The following is a 24,676-nucleotide window of genomic DNA, read 5'->3' as shown; positions in this document are numbered from 1 at the left end:
ACTGGATGCACATCAGAAAATCTACAAACAACAAATGCTGGAGAGGGTGTGGAGAAAAGGGAACCCTCTTGCACTGTTGGTGGGAATGTAAATTGATACAGCCACTATGGAGAACAGTACGGAGGTTCCTTAAAAAACTAAAAATAGAATTACCATATGACCCAGCAATCCCATTACTGGACATATACCCAGAGAAAACCATAATTCAAAAAGACAATTGCACCCCAATGTTCATTGCAGCACTATTTACAATAGCCAGGTCATGGAAGCAACCTAAATGCCCATTGACAGACGAATGGATAAAGAAGATGTGGTACATATATACTATGGAATATTACTCAGCCATAAAAAGGAACAAAATTGGGTCATTTGTAGAGACGTGGGTGGAGTTAGAGACCGTCATACACAGTGAAATAAGTCAAAAAGAGAAAAATAAATATCATACATTAATGCATATATGTGGAATCTAGAAAAATGGTACAGATGAACCAGTTTGCAGGGCAGAAATAGAGACACAGATGTAGAGAACAAACGTATGGACACCAAGGGGGGAAAGCGGTGGGGGGGGGCGGTGGTGGTGGTGTGATGAATTGGGAGATTGGGATTGACATATATACTACACTAATATGTGTAAAATGGGTAACTAATAAGAACCTGCTATATAAAAAAATGAAATTAAAAAAAAAAAAGAACTGGACACAAGTATCCTCCCCCTGGAGGCTGTTAGTGTTGGGACAGCAGAGCCCAGGGAGCGACACTGCGTCCCCAGACAGGCAGCACCTAAGGTGGGGTTTCAGGCACTTGGGAGGCCACAGAGAGACTATTCCAAAAGGAGCGATGTCCTTCAATCTTACCTGGCTGCCAGGTGGATAGTACTGGGTGATGGAACCATCTCTGTGAGCCTGAGTGTCTCAGAATCCCAGTCTGGAAACTGAAGCCCAGCTGGTTCCTGTCCAGAGTTTTCTTTTACCCGCTTGGAGCCCAGTCACACCCCTGCCTTCCGCCCACCCCTCCCAGCCCAGTGGGGAGCCAGGGCTGGAGCCTTGGAGCCTGGGGACCTCCCAGGACAGCCCAGCCTCAGAGCCAGCAGGCAGGCCTGACACAGGCGGGCAGGAGGATGTGTTTTCTTACAAAAACAGCTCTAACGTTTTGGCTTCTTACTGAGGCTTCGGAGCATCGTGGGTGTTTTATACACTTTGGCCTCAGCTTTTCACTGGAACACACCCACCACCCACACACACACACACGCACAGTCACAGATATGCACACTCACTTCTACACATAAACATGCACACACACACGCCCAAATATACAAACAGACCCACATACACCCACACAAACACAGAGACACACAAAGACTCAGCCTCACACCTACACAAATACACACACCCAAACATTTCCAAACACACATTCACCCATACATGGTCTCACACCCACATCCACACAAACACACATACAAACTCATCTGCACATAGAGATGTCACACCGACACTCAGACATGCACACACAAGTGGACACACAATTCCTCACACGGTCTCAGCTTGGAGAATGCCCCCCGCCACCGTGCATTTTTTTCTTGTTCAAAGTGAGGTTAGAAGTCTCCCACCTTCCACGGGATTCAGTTTCTCACCCTTCCCCCCACAAAAATCCTTCTGGCCACATCTTTTCTTGGGTCTTGTCCAGCTAGTGCTGTGTCTTTAAGGAAGTTGAAGCTGCTAAAAGTGAGTGAGAGAGAGAAAAAAAAAAATCAAAAAATTTGGCATCTTTTCCCCCTCAAGTTTCTGGTGTCACTTATGAAACACGGGTCCTTGTTGTTGCAGAGAAGCAGTTGTTTTGCTGGAAGGAGGAAGTATACAGGCTGCCTGGGCTCCCTTCCTGCAGCCTCCTCTCAGCAGCCGGTCGCAGGTACCCTGTCCGGATAAGGAAAGGGCAGGCCCAGGTGTGCAGACTGAAGGTGGGGCAGGGGCCAGCCTGCCCCTTCCTCCAGCACCTTCATCTTCCCTTGGCCCTGCACGCTGTCCAGGGCTAACTCTTCCTTTGTTGCTTTTTTGGTTCCATCTTAGAAGAGGCTCTGCTTGACTAAGAAAAAGTAGTTTGAAGGTAAGCCAGCTGGAAGAGGGCTCCAAGGGCCAGTGGGAGGAGAGGGCAGCCTGCTGGGCACAGGGGCTGGGCTCCCCTGGGCACTTTCCTGTTGGTTTGGGGTGCTTGGGACAACCTTTGGTTGCATCTGTCCAGGGGGGCCTCAGTCCCTCTAACAACCGCAGCCCTGGAAATCTCAGCAGTATTTGGGTTGAGCCACTGGCCTCACCCAAGCCAGCTGAGAGGTCCTGGCAGGGGTTTATTTAGGCAGCTGCCTGGCGTAGTTTGAACCGAATAGGCCAAGGGTGTGATTCTGTAGAAAGGGTCTGGTGTCTGCTGTGGTCACGGGCCGGTAGGAGCGGGAGAGCGGTGGGTGGGGCGGATGGGGGTGGTGTGCACTGCACAAGGGGCCTTGTCTAGGCCGGGGCAAAGCATACCTATGGGGGGCTCTAGTGGGAGGGACTGCGGCCAGGATGTGGGAGGGCAGGAGGGAGGTTCTGCCGAGTGCTGGGGGGAGGAGGTGGCTGGAAAACAGATTTCAAGCCATAAAGTCAGCTAGGAGCTGGCCGAGGCAGGGAGAGCTCTCTGCTCAGAGCAGGAGCTGGGGTCCTCTTCCGTCCGGTCTTCACCCGCTCCTGACTGCATGAACTCGGGCAAGTCCTGGACCTTCTTTGGGCCTCAGTCTCCCCTTCTATGGAATGCGGGTGGTGGGCTAGGTGGTGTTGGGTCTTAGCTGGATGATGCTGGCAGGTCCTTCTGATGGGGAAGAGCTCTGGGTCAGGGTGCTGAGAGGGACGAGTGCCTTCTGCGTGTCCTCGGGGTCACCTTGGTGGCATGTCCTTCTCTGCAGGAGGTAGGATGCAGGAGCTGCGTCTGCTGTGCTGGGTGGTCCTTGTGGGCCTGGTGCAGGCCTGTCCCGAGTCCTGCGACTGTGGGGAAAAGTACGGCTTCCAGATCGCCGACTGTGCCTACCGTGACCTGGAGGCCGTGCCACCCGGCTTCCCGGCCAACGTGACCACATTGAGCCTGTCGGCCAACCGGCTGCCGAGCTTACCAGAGGGCGCCTTCAGGGAGGTGCCCCTGCTGCAGTCGCTGTGGCTGGCGCACAATGAGATCCGCAGGGTGGCCGCTGGTGCCCTGGCCCCTCTGGGCCAACTCAAGAGCCTGGACCTCAGCCACAATCTCATCTCTGACTTTGCCTGGAGCGACCTGAACAACCTCAGTGCCCTCCAGTTGCTCAAGATGGATAGCAACGAGCTGACCTTCATCCCCCGCGACGCCTTCCGCAGCCTTCGTGCCCTGCGCTCCCTGCAGCTCAATCACAACCGCTTGCACACGCTGGCAGAGGGCACCTTCGCACCGCTCACCGCGCTGTCCCACCTGCAGATCAACGATAACCCCTTCGACTGTACCTGCGGCATCGTGTGGTTCAAGACGTGGGCCCTGACCACTGCTGTGTCCATCCCAGAGCAGGATAACATCACCTGCACGTCACCCCACGTGCTCAAGGGCACACGGCTGAACCGCCTGCTGCCGCTGCCTTGCTCGGCACCCTCGGTGCAGCTCACTTACCAGCCCAGCCAGGACGGCGCCGAGCTGCGTCCCGGCTTCGTGCTGGCGCTCCACTGCGACGTGGATGGGCAGCCAGCCCCCCAGCTCCACTGGCACATCCAGACGCCCGGTGGCACCGTGGAGATTGCCAGCCCCAACGTGGGTGCTGATGGGCGTGCCCTGCCCGGTGTCCTGGCAGCCAGCAGCCGGCCGCGCTTTCAGGCCTTTGCCAATGGCAGTCTGCTCATCCCCGAATTCGGCAAGCTGGAGGAGGGCACCTATAGCTGCCTGGCCACCAACGAGCTGGGCAGTGCGGAGAGCTCGGTGAACGTGGCACTGGCCACACCGGGCGAGGGCGGCGAGGATGCACTGGGGCGCAGGTTCCATGGCAAAGCGGCCGAGGGTAAGGGCTGCTACACGGTTGACAATGAGGTGCAGCCGTCGGGTCCTGAGGACAACGTCGTCATCATCTACCTCAGCCGTACTGGGGGCCCTGAGGCTGCAGCAGCGGGAGGAGGGATCTCTGGGAAGCAGCCCCCAGGGCTGCTTCTGCTGGGCCAGAGCCTCCTCCTCCTCTTCCTCACTTCCTTCTAGCCCCACCCCCACCCAGGCTGGGCTGGAGCAGGCCCAAGGCCTCGCTGACTCCTGCGCCTGACGCTGCAGCCGTCCCTTACAAGTGCTGCAGGGGTCTGGGCTTGGCGACTCTCGAAGCCTGCATCGGGGACTTCCCATCTTCCTACCTCCCTTTCTCATCTCTTCTGGAACACTCACCGCCCCAACTTCTAGACTTGCTCAAAGCTAGTGACTAGGACAGAATTTGATCCCTTAACTCACCGTCTACGGTGCTAATTGCTGCTAATCACAATGCGCATGCTCCCTTCTCAGGGGCAGCGTGCTGACAGGACGGTGCCCTAACCAACGGCGGGGGCGGGGGGGGGGCACTCACTGATGGAATTCTGGGCACTGGGACTGACAAGCTGCTGAAGGCTATGGGTGGGGCTTGGGGCTTGGGGCTTGGCAGGGAGGTAGGCTGAAGCAGACAGGGCACAGGAGATGTAGAGTAGGATGTAGCGGAAGTGGCTGGCGTGGCTTTGAGGCTCTCTGATCTGCTTGAGCTCCTGCTGACCTTTGGTGTTCTCTGACGACTTGGGGGCTTGGGAGGCTCTGCCCTCATCTCAGACAGGACTGGAGTATCCAGAATGTCATTCATCTCCTCACCCTTCCTCCCTCAGTGTGCCCCTCCATCCTGGACACCTGCCCTGCCTTCCTCTCCAGGTATGCATCTGTAGCCTGCCCCTCCAGAGAGGTCAGGCAGCCTGGGGGCGGCAGAGAAATAAACAGCATTTCTGATGCTCCCCTGCATCTGCCTGGTGTTTTGTCTGGATCTAGGGGCCCCCCAGTGGAGGACAGGACTGAAGCTGGAGTCAGGACAGCTAGCCTGCCTGTCCACATGTTCCAGAGCCTGTGGGGCAGGGAGGGGTGGCCCGGTGTTGGGCTCAGGGCTGGGTTGAGCTGCGGATGTTCTCCTCCACCCCCCACCTAGCCCACGGCACAAACAGGGGCATGAGCCTGACAACCATTGCAAAGGCTTCCCTGGGGTCCCTGAGCAGTGGCCTGAAGGAGGTGTTTTGGAGGAGGCATGGGGGAAATCAAGTGCCTGGGTTGTGGCCTCTCTTCCCAGTCCTGCTCCTGGAAGAGATGTTAGGGAACAGTGAGGAAAGCGGGGATGGGCAAGGCAAGATGGAGGGGAGAGAGAAGGGAGGAGAGAGGGGATGTAGGATGGGGTGAGAGGGAAAGAGAAAGACCCAGAGAGACTGAGGACAAGAGAACATATTTGAAGGAGAAAGAGGAAATGAATGGTACTTCCTCCCACATTTCCAGAAAGAGGAAATAGTATTCCTGGAGGAAAGTCTTCTCCTCACAGAGCAGGGGGATCAGGAACTGACTTGGGGGGTGGAGGGCCTGGCAGCAACCTGTGGGTCTCTTAGGATGAGGTCAGAACCTAGAGACCGTAGAACCTGTGTTGGGTCAGAGATGTCTCTCTACTGCCTTCATCCCTGCCCCTTTCCCGATCAAAGGGTGCTATGCATAGGGACAAGACCCCATGAGAGAGGCTCTGAAGCCTCTGACTAGAGCCCCCAGAACTGCTGAGTCCAGCGAAGTGGAGGCAGGGAGGCCAAGGAACGTGGGGTAGCAGTTGTGAGCCTTGGAGGCTGGCCAGCCCCGCTTCCTCCTCCTTCCACATACAGCACCTCCCCATCCCCCCTGGTCAGCTTGCAGCTCCTGCTGAGCTGCTGTCACCAGAGCACATGTCAAGGATGACTGTACCTCTGATGGAAAGCAGCAGGATGGTGCTGAGTCCCCTGTGCTGTGCCGCTTTGGGTAAGTCACTGCCCATCTCTGGACCTCAGTTTCCTCAGAAAACAAAGGATGGGCTAGGATATGGTAACTCATTGACTCTGACCCATTGACTCTGATTATCTAAGGCTTGATAATCCTAACCCAGCTTGGACCCCTTGACGTCTCTGGCTCCATTCACAGCTGAGCAGGCTTGGCTTCTTGCAATAGGATGTGGGCCTAAGACCTGAGTCGGGGGCAGCTGGGGAACATTTGTGCTCTGAATGAACTAGCCACTCGCTTGTTTTAAAGTCATCCATGGTCCCCCATGCCCTCAAGGTGAAGCCCGAGTTCCCCAGCCAGATGTTCGTGGCCCCTCTGACTGGCTCTCCAAAGTCACCCCTCCCCACCTCTCTTGGAATGGCTAATTAATTGTTCCTTTAACAGTCGGCGATGTCTCATCCTCTGTACGTTTACTTATACTGTTCCATCAGTCTGGACACCCTTCTCCTGTTCCTCACTTGGCTAAGTCAGCTTTTGAGAGTCGGCTGAGGTACCACCTCCTCCAGAAAGCCTTCCTGGATGCTTTTCCCTCACCCCCCCAAATTGGACTAGGCCCCCTCCTCTGGCTCACACAGTCCTGAGTGTCCAGTGTCCCAGCCTGATTACACTCTATTATGACTCTGTTTCCATATTAAGGGCAGAGACCCAGTCTGCCTTCTCATTCCTGAGACCCCCGTCAATCACTAACACAGGGCTAGGAAGACATTTTTCAGTGGGCTGCAGTGGGATCAGACCCTGCCCTCTTTGCCCTCTTCCTGGGCATCCTCGAAGGTGGGTTGAGGCTCCCTGGCCCTGCCTGGCTTCCTGCAAGTTTGAGGCTGTAGCTTGGGTGCAGGAATGTGGTGTAATTGTGCAGATATTTCTGGAGGCCCCACTGATCCAGCTGTGTGGGGTGGCCACATCTGCCCCACCCTCGGTAGCCCCAGCCCCACAGTGGCCCCCAAACCCTCACTCATACATGCCCGTACCTCAGTCCCCAGCAGGGGGAGGGACCCCCTCAGCTGCCCTCCCTTCTGCATACTAGTCTCCTCCTACCTCCGTACCTTTATTCATATTGTCTCCCCATCTCTTGAAATCTCTCCTCCTCCCCAAACCCTGCTCATTCTCGAAGACCCAGAATCAGTCCTACTTCCAAAGCCAATACTCACACAGCTCAGGGGTGGTACCATAGGTCCCCAGTCTCTCCACCACCCCAAGGGATGTGGCCATGGTTCCCGTTCTGCCCCCCACCCAATGCCCAGCCCAGCATTGACCAGAGTACCCCAACCCCACCCAAGCCCCATAAACAGTGTTGACTGACTGAGATGCCGGGCGGTTTTCCCCACGTACCACTCCCCTTCAGGAAGACCGTTTCTTGGGGACAAGTTTATTACAGGGGACACACTAACCTCTTTCATCATATCTAAAGGCATACCAGCTACAAAAATATCAGGCTCTCAAGTGTGGCCAGCTCAGTGTGGGGCCTGGTTTGAGCCATGACTGCTGCCAGGTAAGAGCCCACGGCTTCCTCCTGGGCTGCCTTGCAGGCCACGGGGCCCCCCCAGGAGGAGCGGGGAAAGCTGCAGGAGAGAGGAAGCGCTGTGTCTGGTCACGGTGGTGTGTTCCAAGGCTGAGTGGGCCCAGCTGGAATCCTAGGTTGTCCGGGCCTGCATCACCAGCCCCGGTTGGGAGAAGGCTTCTGTGAAGCCCGAAGGCTGGCGGCAGAGCCAGCGTGGGGAGGGGCCTGGATGTGGCCGCCCCGCTTCCACTGGCTCCTGGACCAAGGGCCTGAACCACCGATTGCTTTCTCCAGAGCCCTAGCTGGCTTCCCAAGGTCAAGGGGGCAGACCAGAGCCTTCCCAAGGCTTGAGGCTCATAATGCTGACAGACTTCCACCCAAGCAAAGCAACCCCCGGCTGGCCCTGAACCCCCGGGACCTGCTGACAGAGCTGGTGCCAAGCAGAGAGGCTGCCAGGGCTGGAGTGATGACTCTGGGAGAGCTGGGGAGGGAGTGGGCTGGGAGGATGGGAAGTGCTCCAGCACAGGCGGGGTGGTCTCCCCCACCTTCAGGGCTGGGCACCGTTGGCCGGGGCATCTGATAGGGCTGTCTTCCGGAAGGCCTGCAGGGCTGGGTTGTGCAGCAGCGTGTATGCCAGACCCCAGCGGGCCCTGCCTCGGCCTACCCTGGGCCCCGCTCCCTTGGCCACCCGGTCCTTGGTCTGCAGCAACTGCTTCCCTGAAAAGAGACCTTCCGTGAGTCACTCAACACACACCCAGCCAAGCCCCACCCCCAGCACCAAGACCTGAGCAGAGTCTGAAAACCCCCTGTGTATGTAGGGTGAGGGAGGCCGAGACTGGGGCTCCAGGTGCCCGTTCACAGGGTGGGAAGCCAGGAGAGTGTGCGCTGCAGAAGGGTGTTTGTTGAGGCTCAGGTGTCATCCTCTGGGTGGCCAGCAGAAGAGGGGAAGGATGAGCTCTGTGGAGGGGGCTGGAGGCAGGGCTGGGACAAGGGTCTGGAGCCAGCTTAGCGACCCCCTCCCTACTACACACGTCCCAGGCAGCAGGGCGGGGGAGGAGGTACTGCTTAGGAGAGGCAGGGGCTGGCCTGGGGTGGTAGGGGTGACAGAGCCCCTTAGCTCTGAGACAGCTGTCTCATTCTCCACGTGAGGAGTGAGTGTGTGTGCACACACATGACAGAAAGTGTGTGTATGTTAGTATTATGGGAAAAATTACCCTGAGACGGACCCGGAGAATTCTCACTTCTTCTCTCCCACAGGCAGCCCAGAGAGGAAGTGGGCATTTTCCCAGCCCTCTCTCTTGCGTTGCTGGAGAGGGGGCGTGCCTCCTTCCTGGGAGAAGCCGGGTGGGCTCAATTCCCCCCATTCCCAGTGGAAAGGCTCACCTTCCTCTTCCTCCCCCAGTCTGAGGCCATCGCGGGGGACCGTGCGGGGCTGGGGCCTCCGAGTTCGCAGGAGCAGGGCACAGAAGGCCGTCAAGGCTGGATGTGACTGGCTGACCTCCATCTTCAAGAAGTTGCAGTATGTGTGGTAGCCTGGGAGGGTGGGGAAAGGCAGTGCTAGTGCGGGGAGGCCCCAGCCGGCACCTAACACAGACACAGGGAGTGCCCTGCACACCCTGCATGCGAGCACGTGGGCACCTGAGCGTGTTGCACGTGCACTGCACATGGCCCCCTCCACATGCCCACAGCTTGGGGTTACAGACATCCTCTGTAGAGACTAGGTCAGGGCAGACCCTCCCGCACTGCTTGGGCAGCCTGAGCATCCCCTGCCCCCAGCTCCTGCCCAGTAACCTTACCGGGGTCGAAAGTGGCGGCTCTAGGTGGCAGCAGGCTGAGGTCCATCTGGCCAAGGTGGACAGCATTGTAGAGGGCGGAGAGGAGCACTCGCCAGGCGGCCATCGTGGCACCCACCAGCACATTGATGGGGAAGAGAAGGAAGGTGGCTGCATAGAGCGCTCGCCTGGGGTCGGGGGAAGAGAGCTGAGGCAGGTCCTCACACAGAGTCCCTTCCTCAGGCTCAGTGTCAGACCTAGATGACCACAACTGCCGTGTATTTGTTGAGAACACCTCTGTGTACCCATCTTCTGGACTGGGTCTGCTCTCTCCACCCTGATCACCCATCCCACCCATCTGGGAGACAGAGGCCCAAGAGAGACTGGATGACTTAGCTAAGGCTGTCTGGCTAGTCAGTGGGGTTTAAGTCCAGGTCCACCTGGATCTTTCTATGACCCTGGTGTCCCCACCTCCCTCCTCTGGGTCCCTTGTCCACCGACTCTAAGTCTCTCCTGGGGCCAAGGTCCTCCCACAGCCTAGCATAGAAATAATATTTCTGTTAACCTCCTTCTTGCAAAGGGGAGAGCAGTATTGATCCCCAAAACAGGAAAGGCTTATGGGGGTATTTCTGGCCCTGTGACAGGTAAACAGAGAGGTATTTTGGACTAAGCTGGGTCACTGACCCCTTTTAAGACAAGCTCTTTTTACTACTCACTGGGCTCCCCATTAGAGAAAGGGGAAAGATGGCAGACGAGGGAGAAGGGCACAAAAAGAAAGCCACCGAAGAAGCAGCTGAGGGCCTAAGGGAGGCGCAAGCCCAGGAGCCACCTCACCGGTTGGTCAGCTCTGGACGTCCATGGTGAGTGTCTAGGAAGACCCAGTGGGCTGCCATGTTCTGCAGGGTCACAGCCAGGGCCAAGGTCAGCCAGAAGGGCCTGTGGGGGGTGAGGAGATGGGGAGGGTGTTGCTATTAGTGGTCCGCGGGGAAGCGGTCCCAGAGCCCTCGGCCCCTTGCCTCACTCACCATGAGGACTTCAGGGACCGGAGGAGCAGCAGGTTCCTGCCGTGGAGGACGGGCATGAACACCAGGAAGGCAAGGGCCAAGGTCCCCAGGAAGAAGAGGATCTGCTGCACCAGGAGCCCTGCCAGCATGGGGAGGAGAACAGGGCAAGGCATCAGCCCACCCTTGCCACTCCCAGGAGCCCAAGGCTTTGGAACTGGGCAGACCTGGTTTCAGATACCTGCTCTGCTGCTGCTTAGCTGTGCCACCTTGAGCAAGTTATTTTACCTCTCTGAGCCTTGGTTTCTTCCTCTGTAAATAAGGGGATAGCAGCCCCTACCCAGGAGGGCTGTTGTCAGGATCCAATGAGACAGTATCTGTGGCAACTCTTTGAAAACCACAGAGTGCTTTGCAAATGTTATTTTCCCCCAGTTGCTCCTGAGTCCTTGAGGACAAGACAGTATTTGAAATTAATGTTTGCATTCCTACTGGCCAAAGCCTGGCACATGGTAGGTACCTGAAAGTTGCCTATTGAAACAGTTGGCTAATTGTTTACATGGGATATGTACAAAAGGGTTTCAGAGGCATAAAGTTTACCTATACGAGGAATTATGACTTTTGGTGCTAGTGATTCGTCTACCCCTTTATCATCTTTTTCCACCTCCGCCAGCAAGGTGAGAACTGAAGGAACCAGCGGCAGAGGGAGAAATCAGGCCCTTGCTTTGGCAACAATGGCCCCAGCCCCCTCACATTTGTAAGGACTTTATTCACTGCAGTGCCTAAGGGGAGAATCAGAAACTCGGAGCTTGGAGGGGTCCTTGAAGTTAATCTAGTCCAGTTCTCTCAGAGCAGGGCCCTCCTTGCGGCCCCCAACCATGGCCACGTAACCATGCTTGAATACTCCCAGTGACAGGGATGACCTACTGAGACAGCCCATCATGATATTGCCCTCCCTTACAAAAGCAGGAATATGCCTCCTCGAACTTTCCAGCCCTGGGTCCCCTTCTGTGTAAACCCCTGGTAGCACCCAGGAGCCATCCTCATGTGATGGGTATCCTTTTAGCAAGGGCCCCTGCACCTACCCCCCCCCACCCCACCTGTGTGGACTCCCTGAGGGCAGGGAAGGCAAGGCGGGTCCCTCCTCTTGCTTCTGCCCCAGGGTCAGCTCCAGCACAGGCAGACGCCCAGAGGCAGCCAAGACCTACTGAGCACCCTCCCCTCCCTGACTCGGGCCAGTGGGGCCTGCCGAGGTCAGGTGGAGTGGGCAAGGGGGCGCTCACCAAGGCAGGTAAAAGCAGTCTGGTAGGCGGTGAAGCTCATCCAACAAAATATGGCCTGGCGGGAGGGGCGAGGGCTCTGGGGCCGGGGGCCCAGGTCCAGGGCGCCCCCTCGGTGCAGAGCTCGCAGGTTGGACCTGGGGTGGGAGTGAGGAAGCCAGCGATCTCAGGGAGCACACACGCTCCCTAATTTCCTGCTCTGGGCCAGCCTCTGGCTGAACTCCCAGTCTAAGTACAACCCACAGCCATGGGCAGGGAAGCCCAGAGCTATGGGAGCCCAGAGGAGCTACTAACTCAGCCTGGGAGATCAGGGAGGGCTTCCCAGAGGAGGTGATGTCTGAGTTGCGTCTTAAAGGATGAATAAGACTAAGCTGGTGGGGGGCGGGGCAGGGATCAAGGGAGACAAATTAAGACAGAAGGCTCAACCTGAGCCAAGTCAGGAACGTGGGACACAACAGTAGGGATGGAAAGTGATTTGCAGCTCGGCCATCAGGGCAGGAGGCAAGGTTCCAGGCAGGCAGAGGCTTGAGGGCCTTGATATGCCAGCCTAAGTAGAGCCAACCCTGTGAGAAAAGATCCTGGGGCAGGAACCCTGAGGCCTGATAAATGTACGGCATACGGACCAGCTCCCTGCTAAGTCCCTGGCCCTCCCCTCCCCACCCACTCTACTCCCAACTAGAAGCTTCTCTCCCTCTCTGCCCACATTTCCTCAGTGCTCCTTACCATTCACCATGAAAGGGCAAGGTAGGCGGCTTGGCATTCCATGTCCCACAATAATCTCTCTGGTGCCCCAGCGCCAGCCCGTCCACTCCTCACCCACACTTCACACTTGTTCTTGCCCACACAGTTCTTCCCGCCTGTGGCACCCTTCCTCCCTCATCTCCATTCCCAGGTAGCATGCCAGCTTTCCCAGGTGGCCCCGCGCCAGCCCTTCATCGCCGTACATCAGTCACAGATGTTCCTCCAACCGGACAGGGATGCCCCACCTTCTCCACCCACCACAGGGCAGCTGGGCAGCTGGGCTCAGTAACAGCCTGGTCCTGCAGGGACTGTCCCTCCCTCCAGCCCCAAGTTTTTCCCCACAGGCCTCCTGGGTCAGGGGTCCTGCAGGCCCACAGGGCTCTGACCCCTTCCCCACGTCTGCACTGGGGGGGAGTCAGAGCCTGTCACTAACCTGTGTGTCACCAGTGAGCGGGTCAGCATGAGGAAGGTGAGCAAGCAAGACAGAACCAAGGCCGAGATGTAGCAAACTGGAAGGTGGAAAGGAAGCAAAGTGGGAGGTCAGGGCCTGGGGTGTCTCCTGGGAGACCCCGAACTGCTGCCAGGGTGGTACCTGGGTGGGAGTTATCCCTGCCCCACGCCCTACTCTGAGCGGAGGCCTCTTGTCACATCCCCTGTTCTCAGATCCAGTATAAGTCGATGACCTTGGTTGACCAATACTGCCAGGTGACATCTGGTGGCCAAGACAGAGAGAGGCCAGCTCTGAGGCTGCAGACCTGGCCCTCACCCTGGTCTTGCTGCTTCCATTGCTGTGTGACCCCCAGTGAGAGACTCCATCCAATGTGGCCTCCGCCTTCAGCTCCATGGCTTCCTGGCTGTGTGGGCTTCAGGGGGTCATTTCATCTCCCAGCCTCAGCTTGCCCATGCCGGGCACACTGCTGGGCTGCCCATCTCCCAGCATGTTGTGAGCCATAAAACCCCATCAGGGCCTGCATCAATGGCCTTTGTTAAGATGTGAGCGCCCGTCAGTATGGCCTGAGTCCATCAGAATGAGGGAAGTGACCACTGCTACCCATCTCCTCCCCGGGTCACCACCTTCCCTGTCCATGTGCACAGATCATGAGTTCCCTGTATCACCAGCAGCTGGGGGAGAATGCATGGTGTTGTGAACAAGCCTGGCATTTAGCATAGCAGGGATGCAGGGCTACAAACCTTCCACCCTATATCCACATCCAGTCTTAACACCCTCATAGCAACCCCACAGGAGAGGCACAGGGAGACATGGGACCAACAAAGAAGCTGAGACTCAGAGAGAGGGCCTGACCCGCCAGCCACACTGCTAGGAAGTGACAGAGCAAGTGGTGCAATCATTTCCAAGCAGACCTAGAACGAGCCCAGGGTGTCTGCACTCTGATCTCATTAGTCAGCCAAGGGAAGCGTTCCTGGTTCCCATCAGAGACTCAGGAGGGGAGCAAACACACACGGGAAAGGCAAGCACTAGGTCCTTGTAGCCACAGGTTCTGGAGATGTGGGTCTCAGCACTGAGAGCGTATTAGGATCACCTGGAGCTGTTCAAATTCCCATGGCCCAGGCTGTACCCCAGACCAATTACATCAGAATTTCTGGGCATAGGACACAGGCCATAGCTTTTGGGAAAGCAACCCCAGTAATTCCGATGTGCAGTCAGGGTTAAGAACCACTGAACTGGGTTTGTTTGTTTTTTTTTCAAAGACAGAGCCTTAATGATCTATTTCAAACAGCAACTGATTGAAATCAATCAGCCAACGACATGTGTAGAGTTCCTGCTACAGTGGTTCTCAAACTCAGGCTGGCATCAGAATCGTGGGGAGGGCTTGTCCAATCACAGAGGCTGGGCCCCACCCTCAAGGTTTCTGAAGTCTGGCTTGAGCCTTGGGATTTCTTACAAGTTACCAGGTGATTCTCAGGCACAGCCAGTATTGAGGATGACCGCTACAGAAACCTGGGGCCAATCTGCCTGTCCCTGGCTCACTCCTCCGGGGGCAGAAGGGGGCACTTTTCTGAAACGTAAGGCTAGGAGAAAGCCCTGGGCACGCGCAGCTCTGCCCTGTTCCATCTGCCCTCCTAGAGCCAACACAGTGCCAGCGAAGGTACATTCTGGACTGTTTCTGCCAGGAGGTGAGGAGCCTGCCTGCTGAGCCTGCCCAGGTGAGTGAATAGGTTAATTGGGGTGAAGGGTTAGCAAGCCCCCTTGGCCCCAGCCTGGCCTTTGGTCTCCATTTGTCTACCTCTTGCTCCTCTCTACCTCAAATGTTCCAAACTTGGGTCCCTCCTAATCCTGGTACCCATAAAATCTTCCTGCACTTTGCCTCCTCTGGGACTCTGCACCTTCCCCCTTCTGGGCCCTGATTTTGTGGATCAGTCTGTCTCCCCTACCCAATCAAGCACCTCTAGGACAAGGTTGCCTTTAGAGCTTCAGCACCCATTTTGCAGGTAGGAAGATGGAGGTCCAAAGGAGTAAAGTGGCTTGCCAGGGTCACACAGCTGGTAAGTGATGGAGCAGGAATTCTAATCTAGTCTGCCTGACTCAGAGTGTGAGCTTTCTGTGAATGATGCCAGGTGCCAGGTGGGCCGCCCTAAAACAGGCTCTCAAAGCTCAGAAGACATTCGCTTCTTAGGCTAAGAACCAAAGGGTCCCCAAGCTCAGATCTAATCTCAGTTCCATCCCTGGCTTGCTGAGTGCTTGGGGCATATCTCTAATCCTCTTGGGCCTCAGTTTTCCTTGTCCGTGAACTAGAAGGTTGAACACTGATCTGTTTGACCCCTGCATCCAAGGAGATCCAAAGTGGGAGCATTTGGGCTTGGAAACTGCAGCATGTGATTAGAAGTGTCAGGTGTGTTGAGTAGAAACCAAATCCATTGTCCTGGACATGTCACTTCCTCCCTCTGCCTTTTGACTTCCTGCTCTGTGAGATGAGATCAATGACGCTGACCTAACAGGGCTGCTGTGAGCAAGGTGTGAGCTTGGAGGTGGACGGATGTGGGCCATGTCTGCTCCTGCCTGTGGCCCAGATTGCAGCCAACTTGGAAAATCTCCCTGGAGATGTCATTTTCAGCCCATACAGAACTTGTCACCTGTCTATCTTGTGGGCTTTGGCCACAGTTCCGGGGAGCAGACGCACTCAGGAAAGTGGTGGGAGGGGTGGTCGGGGAAGGAAGCAGTCACTGCACACACCTCTGCCCACTCCTACCCCCTCCCTGATGGTAATGCTAAGGAAGAGCTGCAGAGCAATCACACCTCCACCTGCAATACTGGCAGCCTAGGCTCTGACCATCACATGTTACTCCTCAAGAGCCAGGGTGCCTTTGCCAGCCAGGGACTCCCAAGCCAGCAGAGGGTGCAGGCCCCATGACACCTGACCACCAGGCTTTGTCTCAAGGTGATGGAGAGCCCCAGCCTGGGCGTCAGGAGACTGTGTTCTTCTCTTGGCTCCCGTCTGCCTGGCTGTACAACCTCAGGCGATTCATTCCCCGTGTGTCAAGTGAGGATACTTCTCAGTCTCCTCCACAGGGCTGTGGAGGTGGCGTAGGTGGGAAACAGGGCTAAGGGCTAAAGGAGGCATCAGACCACAGAAGGGGAGACTAGTATAGTTCCCGAGCCCAGGAGCTCATTGTCAAGGGAAGGAAGGAGAAAGGAAGTGCCTGGAGGACAGGGATTGGGGAAGAGAAAGCATCCGCCCTGCCTGACCCCACCCACCTGCCATGAGGATTAGCTCAGAATCCTGGCGCACTGTCCCACTTCACTGCCTCCTTTTCCCCTTCCCCACCCGCAGCAAAGGCCCAGGGCTGTCCCCTCAGCTCACACATACCACACCCTCCCCCATCTCCAAGCCTGCAGAGCTGGGCAAAGTCACTCGGGGTGGGGGTGGGAGACACCACACAAGCTAACAGGGGCCCGCTGAGATGACCTTCAGGTCTCAGAGACTTGGAACTGGAAGGTCCAACCACCCCAATTTGGAGATGAAGCAGCCAAGACGCAGAAAGGGGAAGGGACATGCCCGAGGACACCCCGCATGTCCGCAGCACCCGGGACAGAGCTCAGGTATCCCAGCTGAGGTCCCCACTGCCGGCCCTCGGGGGCTCCCGAGACGCCTCACCTTCCAGAGCCCACAGGTAGTGCTTCACCAGCTCCACCACCTCCTGCCTGTCCTCTGAGAGCACGATCCCAAAGCCAGCCAGCAGGTAGGAGACGTCCGTCGTGATCCCTGCCCTCACCCTCTGGATGGTGGGTACCACGCCCACCAGTAGCAGCAGGGCCACCTGGAAGAACCCCCAAATCAGGGCGGCAGGGCCTGGCTGTGCTCACACCAGGCACTCCCATCCCAGGAAAAGTGTTTTCTGAGACTTCAGGGAAGAAACTCTGGCAGCACACGGGCCGCATCCACAAGCCCATCACCCTTCACAGTGTTCTTATCTGTCCCTTAGAGCAGCATCCTCGTGCCTCTAATCAGCACGTTACAAACAGATACGACTTTAGCCTCATAGGCCTCAGATATGCTTTCAAGCAGCACAAGTATATGTGTATACCTCTGACTGCCTATCAATCATCTATCTATCTAAACTTCAGAATATAAAACTTCCAATTTTTCCACGTTGGAGAAAGCAAAGTGTCCTATAAATGAGCACAGGCATTGAAGCTGGACAGACCTGGATTCAAATTTTGGCTACCCTGAGATATTAACTGGAGGAACTTGGCCAAGTCAAGTTCATCTCTCAGCCTCAATTTCCTCCATCTGTAAAATGGAGAGAAATCATACCTACCTTCCAGGGTTTTTGATTTTTTGTTTGTTTTTTTTTCTGGGGGGGCGGCGGTAGTGGTGGTGAGGATTTATCAAACACATATTATCTCACTAAATCTTCCCATCTAAAAGGAAGTAATTCTATTTCCTCCATTTCACAGCTGAGCTAATTGTTTCAGGGACATTGAGTAACTTGCCCAAGGTCACTCAGGAGGTAAATAAAGGAGCTAGGATTTAAATCCACATTTATGTGACTCCAAAACTCATGCTCTGACCCTATGTGAGCCCAACAAGAGTTACCATTCCCTCTCTTCTGGGTAGGCCAGCATTCCCAAGATGGCCAGACGCAGCTGGGCAGGATTTTGGGTGGGGCTTTTGGAGAGCTGAGCTGAGGGCCTGAGCCATCTCAGGCTTGGGGGCTGGGAGCAGGGGTCCAGAGGCAAATGGCACTACAGAGGCAGGACATACCTGGTAGATGGCCGTCCCTGTCAGGGTGACTGAAAGCACCAGCTTCAGGGGGAGTCGGAATCCTGCAGTCCCCAAAAGGAGGGGTGTGGTGAACCCCAGCACCAGCCAGCCCCGGGAGCCCCATCCCTCCCAAGAGGCCTAGGAAAAGGGCCAGGGCTCACAGGACCCTGGACCACCAAGGCCAGGCCAGGGGCTTCCCCTCGTCCCAAGCTGGGGTTGTTCTTCCTGATGACAAGAGTTTGGGGGAAAGGAGCAGACCTTCTACTGCAGCTGTTCTGTGCAAAAGAGGGGTGAGGTCACCTGTCACTCTCGACCTCAGCTCCCCACGCCATACCTCGCTGTGGAGTGTAGATGTAGTGTCTGAAGTAGATCCAGGCCCGGGACAGGAAGCCCTGCTTGGACATGTGGGAGCTGCAGAAAGACCCAGGCAGGAGGGAGCTCTCAGGAGAAGCCCCTGCCCTGAGCCTGGGCCCCAGGGTTTGGTTCATTCCTCATCTCTGCCCCACCATGCTGCCCAGTGCCAGCCTCCCAAACAAGCCTGCCTGCCCAGGTCTGTCCCCTGGCCCAAAGGGTTTGCCTAGGACCTCACCTGCTTTTCAGCTTCTTCTGGCAAAGGAGGGTCCTCAGATATTCTTCAGAGTAGTTGTTCTGCAGCCCCTGTGGCGACAGACAAATGGACAAGCAGATGGGACCTGTCTCGAGCCATCCCTGGGGCCCTGGCTCAGGATACCATAGTAGGTGCGCATACAAACCTCTTGGCTGTGGTGGAGTACAGAGAAGGGCCATCCCGTGGGGACGAGGTCCATGCCCCCCAAAGCTGCCCTTTCCTCCTCCGTAAATAAAAGACTAATCAGTCTCCTATCTAAGAACTCTCAATGCAGGGAAGTTCTTCCTAAGGTCTATCTCCAACCCTCTCCAGCTTTACTCAGTCACATCACATCACTGCTTTCCTCCTGGCCCTCTGGCCTCTAGTAGCTAAGACTGAAGCAAAAGGGAACTTATGTCCCACGAGCACATCCCTGACCAGGACACGGGATAGGGCCATTTCGGGTCAGATCCCCCCAGCCCTCTCCTACTCCAGGGAGATCACAAGGGTGACCTGATTTGTCTAAGCCACATTCCAGGCCTTAAACTCCCTGCCAAGTGGCAGAGGCCCACAGTAAGATGCAGTGAACCCCTGGCCTCTGACGATTAGGAAAATATAGGCCATTGTCACCTGTTGTCATGGCAACCCTGGGATCCAGGGCAGGTGTGGGTCAGCTCAAAGCTTGACTGTGTCCTTTGAGGCTTAAAACTCTTTGACCAAGGGCCAAAGAGGATTTTATTTCTCCTAAGACTTCCCAAGAGGAAAGGCATGCAATGGAGGGAGAGGCCGAGAAGATCCCTGGAAGAGAAGGGAAAGGCCTGGACGAGGTGCTGTGTATCCTGGGGAGCTGCTCCCCTCTTCTGAGCATCTGGAGGGCAGTAGTGACAAGTACTGAGGACCCTACTGCTACCCTGTGAGAGCGAAACCTGGAGTCAGGTGGGCCTGTGGGGGACCCAGGGTCGCCCTGGAGATGCTGAGCCCACCTGCCTCTTCTCCCCTCGCTCTTCATCCCTCCATGGGGACCTCACTCCTTCTCTGGCTTCAGTCCTAGCCCCTCTCCTGAGCTCCAGGCCCACGGTCCAGCTGCCCGCCAGACCCCTCAGCGCCACACACCTACAGCTAGCTACACATCGTCCCCCGCACACCTGCTCTCATCCAGCGTTGCGTATGTCAGCAACTGGCGCCACCACCCACCTGCTGTCTGTCCTAGATGCCACCCTTCAAGCCTTTCCTTCGCCCTCCACATCTGCAGAGCAATCAGCCTTTTGCATCTGTGTCTTTAACCTTTCTCAAGGGCCTCTGCGGAGCAGTCTCCCTCTTCCTCCTCTCTCGCCAGGAAGAGCACTGGGCCCCGCCTCCACCCATGCTCCCAGGTCCGCTGGATGAGCCCTGGCTGCACTTCTCACAGTGCACTGTAAATACACGTTGCTGCACCCATCTCCCCCAGCGCACTGGGAGTCCTGGAGGTCCGACACGAGTCACTCGGCTAAGTCCATAAACCCAGCCCAGGGCCTGGCACAGGGCAGGTGCTTAGAAGGTCTACCTAATCTAAAATAAGATTGCCATATCTTGTAAGAATTCCCTCTTGCCATGATATATTCATCCCCACACCCACCTACCCACTTACCCAAAACTTCAGAAATATTTGCTGAGTGTCTGTTGTGTGCTAAGACCTGTCCGGTGCTGCAAATCATGCATGAATGAGAGAGATGCAACCCACCTCTGCCCCTTTACTCATGCTCTTTCCTATGCCTGTAATGCTTTCTCCTTATTCTCTCCCCACTCCAGATTCTCACTGTCCTTTAGTCCATGCTATGTCTGTCTCCTCCAGGAAGCCCCCTCAGCCTGCCTTAGTTCTCCCAGCGCTCCCCTTTATCTAATATTATCCAACCTAGGGTTGATTCATAATGCAATTCTGCCCTGGGTGCTTCCTGAATCATGTCAGCTCTGCAGAGCTCCCATTAGGAGCAAGGCTCCTGGCCTGTCTCATTTCTCCAGCAGGATCCTCAGTGTTTCAGAAACAGAGCTATGACTTCCCTGTCTTCTGGCCCACTTCTCCTTTGTTGAGTCCCCACTGTGCAAACAGTTTGGTGCCCCAGGCATCCTCGGTGCCAGCCGAGGGCCTGGCCTGGCCTTTGCCTGGGGAGGGAGGACCAACCAGTCCCTCTGCGACTCAGCATTTTCTGAGCACCTGTTATGTTCTAGGCTCCACACCAGGCATGACCACATGTAGGGGAACAATAGATATGGACAAGTCCAGGGTGTCTTGGGTGCTGAGTACGAGCCCACCCCAGCCCTGCCCCTTTACCTTGGAACCCGCTGCTGCCCCATGACTGAAGCTTTTCACCAGCTGCACCGGGTACCAAAGGCTCAGGTATCCGAGGCCCAGAAGGAGAGGCAGAGAGGCCAACAGGGAGTAGTACTTGTAGATCTGGATGGACAGACAAACACCCAGACACACCTACCTTCTGCCTCCTTCCCCCAACCGAAGACCAGGGTCCATTTCCCTTCCCAGCTCACAGGGGGCCCTGAGGGTGGTCTAGGGTGCATGGGAAGGCCTCTGGTTCTATCACTACCCCCCAGCCAGGGCCACTTGGCACCAACTTCTACTTCCCCTTCTCAGGCACTGCAGAGGTGCTTGCCCCTCCCCCAGGCCCCTGGACCCCCAGGTCCCTTACAGGAGCCAAAGGCAGTATGTTTTGTAATCCCCTCCTACACACCCCAGGGGGCTGGGATGGGGCCTGAAACCAGGGACATCCACCTTCTATGTCCCTACGTTCCTGGTGCTTTGACACAGGCCTGATTTTTTCTATTACAGTTTGCAACCTGGGCATCTGGGAAGTACATGCTCTGCCTCCTGGGGTTGAGGCCCTCCTAGGGTTGAATATGTATTCATCTATTTGTTAATTCAATATGTTTTTATTGAGAGCTTAGTATGTGCCAGGTCCTGGCTGGTGAAAAAGACCAACGAAGTCCCTGCTCTCACGGAAACCACCTAATCTTCAACTCTACCCTGAGGGATTCGTGTTATCAACTTCATTTATGGGGGCAGGGTAGGGTGGGGGGAACCTGAGCACCTAGCACCACCTGGCATCATTTCATACATTTGTTTGTGTGACTGTGTGTCCCCTTCTGGAATGACAGCTCTTGGGATGTCAGGGACTTCATCTGTCTTGTTCACAGCTGTATTCCAGTGCCTGGAAATGTCCCTGGTGCAGAGTATATGCTCAGATATGTTTGTGGAATGAACAAAGGAAGGAAGGGATAAAGCTGGATTCAAACCTGGGTTGTCTGACTCTGTAGGCCACACCCCCACCCTTTGGGCTCTGGACTGGTCAGCTTCACACCCCAGCCAGCTCCAGTGAACCAGGTTCTGAGGTTCTGGAATTCTCTTTTTAGCCCTCTGAGACCATCCCCCAGCTCAGCACTTGCGTCCTCCAGCTCTCTTCACTCCCACTCCAGCCTGGCCAAGAGAAGTCTGGGAGATCAATAATGGGGGGATTTCAGGCTTCCTCTCCCTCCTTCTCTGCCCCTTCCCCCCTCCTTCCCCCTCCCAGACTGGAAGCTCCTGAGGGCAGGCCCAGCTGCTTGGTCCCCAGCCTCTCCCACAGAGGGGCGGAGCTTGGAATGAGCATGTGTGTAAAGGCGTGGAATCCTGTGCAACAGGGAAGCAGGACAGAGAGGAAAGGAGCCACACTGGTTTAGGCAGCTCCTCCACGCCCCGCCGCCCCAGGCCGTCGTGAGTCAGTGGTTACCTTGGGTGACACCGGACACTCTGCCCTTTGCCAGACCTGGACCCCCAGATGAGCCCAGGACAGCACACTGCCAAGCAGGTGTGCAGCTCCATGCCCGACCGTGGCACAGACAGCCAGGGGATAGTAGAGGGCAGGGTAATAGAGCAAAGCCAGTATCTTCCACGGCCCTGGAAGGCAAGACAGGCAGAGAGACACAGGATGGAGGGGCAGATGTGGGGCCTGGGTCCAACCCACCCAAGCTTCTCTCCTGTCTCCATCTTCCCAGCCCCTCAGCTGATTCCGTGGGCAAGAGCCCTGCATGCAAATCCAGGCTCTGACTAGTATCAGCTCTGTGATCTTGGGCAAGTTACCTCTTGGAGTCTCAGTTTCCCCGTCTGTAAAATGGAAATAATATATAGTACATTAGCAAAGATAAAATGAGAAGGTATGTGTACAGTGCTTTAGCACAGTGCCTGAGTTAGTACTCAGTAAATTAGGCTACTATTTTATTACTATTCCCTTCTCTGACCCTCAGCATCTGCCACTGTAAAATGGGGCGAATATCTGCATTTTGTGGAGTTGCTGTGAGGATCGGATGATCTAAGGAGGTCATGTTGCAGGGCGGTGGCTCCTCTGGATGGCAGCTGTCCTTTTTACCATCACCTCCTTGAGCCCAGCTCAAGTCTCCAGGACCCCTCCCCGCACCCCTCCCCACCCTTCTTCATGCTCACACAGGACTGGGCTGTCTGGGGGACTCAGCCTGTGCTCCCTCCCTCCCGAGGGTGGGGTTTGCACAAGAGCAGAGAGGGCAGTATTGACCCAAGGACAGAGCAATAGAGGTTTCAGGCACTGTGGTGGGACAGCTGGGGAGGGTGACGGGACAGTGTCTCCTGGTCTATGGCTCATGGCTGGAATGGGGGGCCCCAGTGCTCTGGATTCCCACCTGCCCCCTCCCAGCAATCCAGCCCAGGGCCTCAGCTGTGCTGGGTACCTTGGCCGGGTGGTAAGGCGAGGGTCAGGAAAGGCAGTGGGTCCTCAGTGGGGAGCAGCAAACACAGGGAGCTGAAGAGGACCGTGAAGATGGCAGCAGGCACGGTCCGGGGCCCGTCCCCAGCCAAGAAGTCCACAGGGCTGGTGCAGAGGCAGGGGCAGGACAGGGGCAGTCGCTCAGGCCCTGCACGCCCATTACCACACACCGAGTTCCATAAACCGGGGAGGTGGAGTCAGTTCCACTTTCCAGATGGGGAAACTGAGGTCCCTTCGTGTATTCATTCCACAGATGTCTGTGTAGTGCCTCCTATGTAACCAGATCTGGGCCCTGTGGCAAAGTGACTCAGGAACATCCCCTGCCCCACCCCCTGCAACAGGCAGACACGGAAGGAACAAGCCTGAGCACTGCTCCCTCCGCCCACTCTGGAAGCTTCAGGAAACAGCCGCCTCCACACTAATCGGTCTGTCTGGGCTGGCTGACCTTCAGAGAGCTGGAGAGTCACAACATCCTTATGCAACAGCCGCCATCCTGGCCTGGGAGTGGCCCTGGGGCAGAGGGCAGACAGCGGGCACGGCTGTCCCAGGCCTCACCCCTCTGGGCTCAGGGCAAGCCACTCAGACCCTCTGCTTCTGTGCTCCAGCTTGCCTTCATGCCCTGAGGGCCCCATCCTGCTTCGGTCTCCCCCAGGCCCTCTCCTAGGCAGGGCACGCTCTTTCCTGGGCCAGCCAGTGTGGCAGAAACCCCAGGCTAATTCCTCACACAACCAACATGGCAGGCCCCACCTCAGTGTGCAGCCCAGGCCTGGGGTGCAAGGCTGTCTACACTGGGGCCCCACCTACCACCTCCCCCAGGCCTTTGGTCTCTCCCACACAAGGCTGCCCAGTCCTGTCTCCTCAGGGTCATCCCCGTCCCAGGCTCTGGGGTTGCAGGGTTGAAGGAAACAGGGGGAGAAAATTTCAGCCAGAGGGAATGGAGTGCAATCCCTCATAAATCTGCCTTGAAGCATCAGGGTCCAGGTAACACCCTCAGGGAAATGAGGGTCAAGATGGCATGGAGGGGGGCTTCCCTGGTGGCACAGTGGTTAAGAATCCGCCTGCCAATGCAGGGGACACAGGTTCGATCCCTGGTCCGGGAAGATCCCACATGCCACGGAGCAACTAAGCCCGTGCACCACAACCACTAAGCCTGCGCTCTAGAGCCCGCGAGCCACAACTACTGAAGCCCACGTGCCTAGAGCCCGTGCTCCGCAACAAGAGAAGCCACTGCAGTGAGAAGCCTGTGCACCGCAATGAAGAGTAGTCCCCTCTCGCCGCAACTAGAGAAAGCCCGCGTGCAACAACGAAGACCCAACACAGCCAAAATATTAAAAAAAAAAAAAAAAAAAAGATGGCGTGAAGTGATCATGGCCTGTCGAGACCATGGGCTGCCTGGGGGAGTGTGTCCTAGAGCTGGGCCCTCTTGGGCTCGGTCTCCCTGGGGTCTGGAACAGGAGTGGGTGCACCTGAGTGGGTCCCTCCCCTTCCCTCAGGGGGTCCCAACTAAGCCTGGAGATCTGGGTGGGGATGGGGAGAGCCCCCAGACTGAGAGAGTTTGGGATGTCCCGGAGGCCAGAGCTGGCTTCTAGGTACCTAACAAGCCACCACCCTCCCAGAGTGGCCCTGTCAGCTGGGCCCCCTGAGTGGGGGTGCCCAGGCCAAGGCACCAACCTGGGGAGCCCAGGCCTGCCGTGCCCACAGTGGGGCCAGAGCTGGCGGCGCTTCACCAGCATGGCCAGCAACAGCAACACGAGGATCTGAAAGGAGAGCACAGACGACGGCTCGG

General features: G+C 56.5%; 2 protein-coding genes across 13 annotated transcripts in view; one reads left to right on the top strand and one right to left on the bottom strand.

Moving 5' to 3' along the window:
- The first annotated feature begins 1,791 nt into the window (after nucleotides 1–1,791).
- ISLR (immunoglobulin superfamily containing leucine rich repeat) lies at nucleotides 1,792–4,992 on the top strand. 3 transcript variants are annotated; one of them, XM_057544458.1, is made up of 2 exons: nucleotides 1,792–2,100; nucleotides 2,930–4,992. In XM_057544458.1, the coding sequence occupies exon 2, from the start codon at nucleotides 2,938–2,940 to the stop codon at nucleotides 4,222–4,224; it is 1,287 nt and encodes a 428-aa protein (XP_057400441.1). In that variant the 5' UTR covers nucleotides 1,792–2,100; nucleotides 2,930–2,937; the 3' UTR covers nucleotides 4,225–4,992. The 3 variants fall into 3 exon arrangements, with proteins under 3 accessions (XP_057400441.1, XP_057400442.1, XP_057400440.1); XM_057544459.1 differs by lacking the exon at nucleotides 1,792–2,100 and adding an exon at nucleotides 2,314–2,431; XM_057544457.1 differs by lacking the exon at nucleotides 1,792–2,100 and adding an exon at nucleotides 2,574–2,732.
- Nucleotides 4,993–7,393: 2,401 nt separating this feature from the next.
- Nucleotides 7,394–24,676, bottom strand: part of STRA6 (signaling receptor and transporter of retinol STRA6) — a 28,934-nt gene continuing 11,651 nt past the window's right edge. For all 10 annotated transcript variants that reach the window (XM_007197727.2, XM_007197721.2, XM_007197720.2 and 7 more), the window contains 16 exons: nucleotides 24,562–24,647; nucleotides 22,856–22,995; nucleotides 22,236–22,259; nucleotides 21,886–22,052; nucleotides 20,439–20,561; nucleotides 18,134–18,201; nucleotides 17,879–17,955; nucleotides 17,545–17,606; nucleotides 16,435–16,597; nucleotides 12,753–12,828; nucleotides 11,582–11,715; nucleotides 10,326–10,443; nucleotides 10,135–10,236; nucleotides 9,325–9,488; nucleotides 8,912–9,061; nucleotides 7,394–8,245 (listed from right to left, as the gene is read on the bottom strand). In XM_007197727.2, the coding sequence (XP_007197789.1) occupies nucleotides 8,076–8,245; nucleotides 8,912–9,061; nucleotides 9,325–9,488; nucleotides 10,135–10,236; nucleotides 10,326–10,443; nucleotides 11,582–11,715; nucleotides 12,753–12,828; nucleotides 16,435–16,597; nucleotides 17,545–17,606; nucleotides 17,879–17,955; nucleotides 18,134–18,201; nucleotides 20,439–20,561; nucleotides 21,886–22,052; nucleotides 22,236–22,259; nucleotides 22,856–22,995; nucleotides 24,562–24,647 (1,824 nt within the window). In that variant the 3' untranslated portion in view covers nucleotides 7,394–8,075. The remainder of the gene's footprint in view (nucleotides 8,246–8,911; nucleotides 9,062–9,324; nucleotides 9,489–10,134; nucleotides 10,237–10,325; nucleotides 10,444–11,581; nucleotides 11,716–12,752; nucleotides 12,829–16,434; nucleotides 16,598–17,544; nucleotides 17,607–17,878; nucleotides 17,956–18,133; nucleotides 18,202–20,438; nucleotides 20,562–21,885; nucleotides 22,053–22,235; nucleotides 22,260–22,855; nucleotides 22,996–24,561; nucleotides 24,648–24,676) is intronic.

This window comes from Balaenoptera acutorostrata, chromosome 3 (assembly GCF_949987535.1).
Source record: "Balaenoptera acutorostrata chromosome 3, mBalAcu1.1, whole genome shotgun sequence".
Taxonomy (NCBI): domain Eukaryota; kingdom Metazoa; phylum Chordata; class Mammalia; order Artiodactyla; family Balaenopteridae; genus Balaenoptera; species Balaenoptera acutorostrata.
Note: the sequence above shows the minus strand (reverse complement) of the source record. Positions and strands in the feature narration are given on the sequence as shown.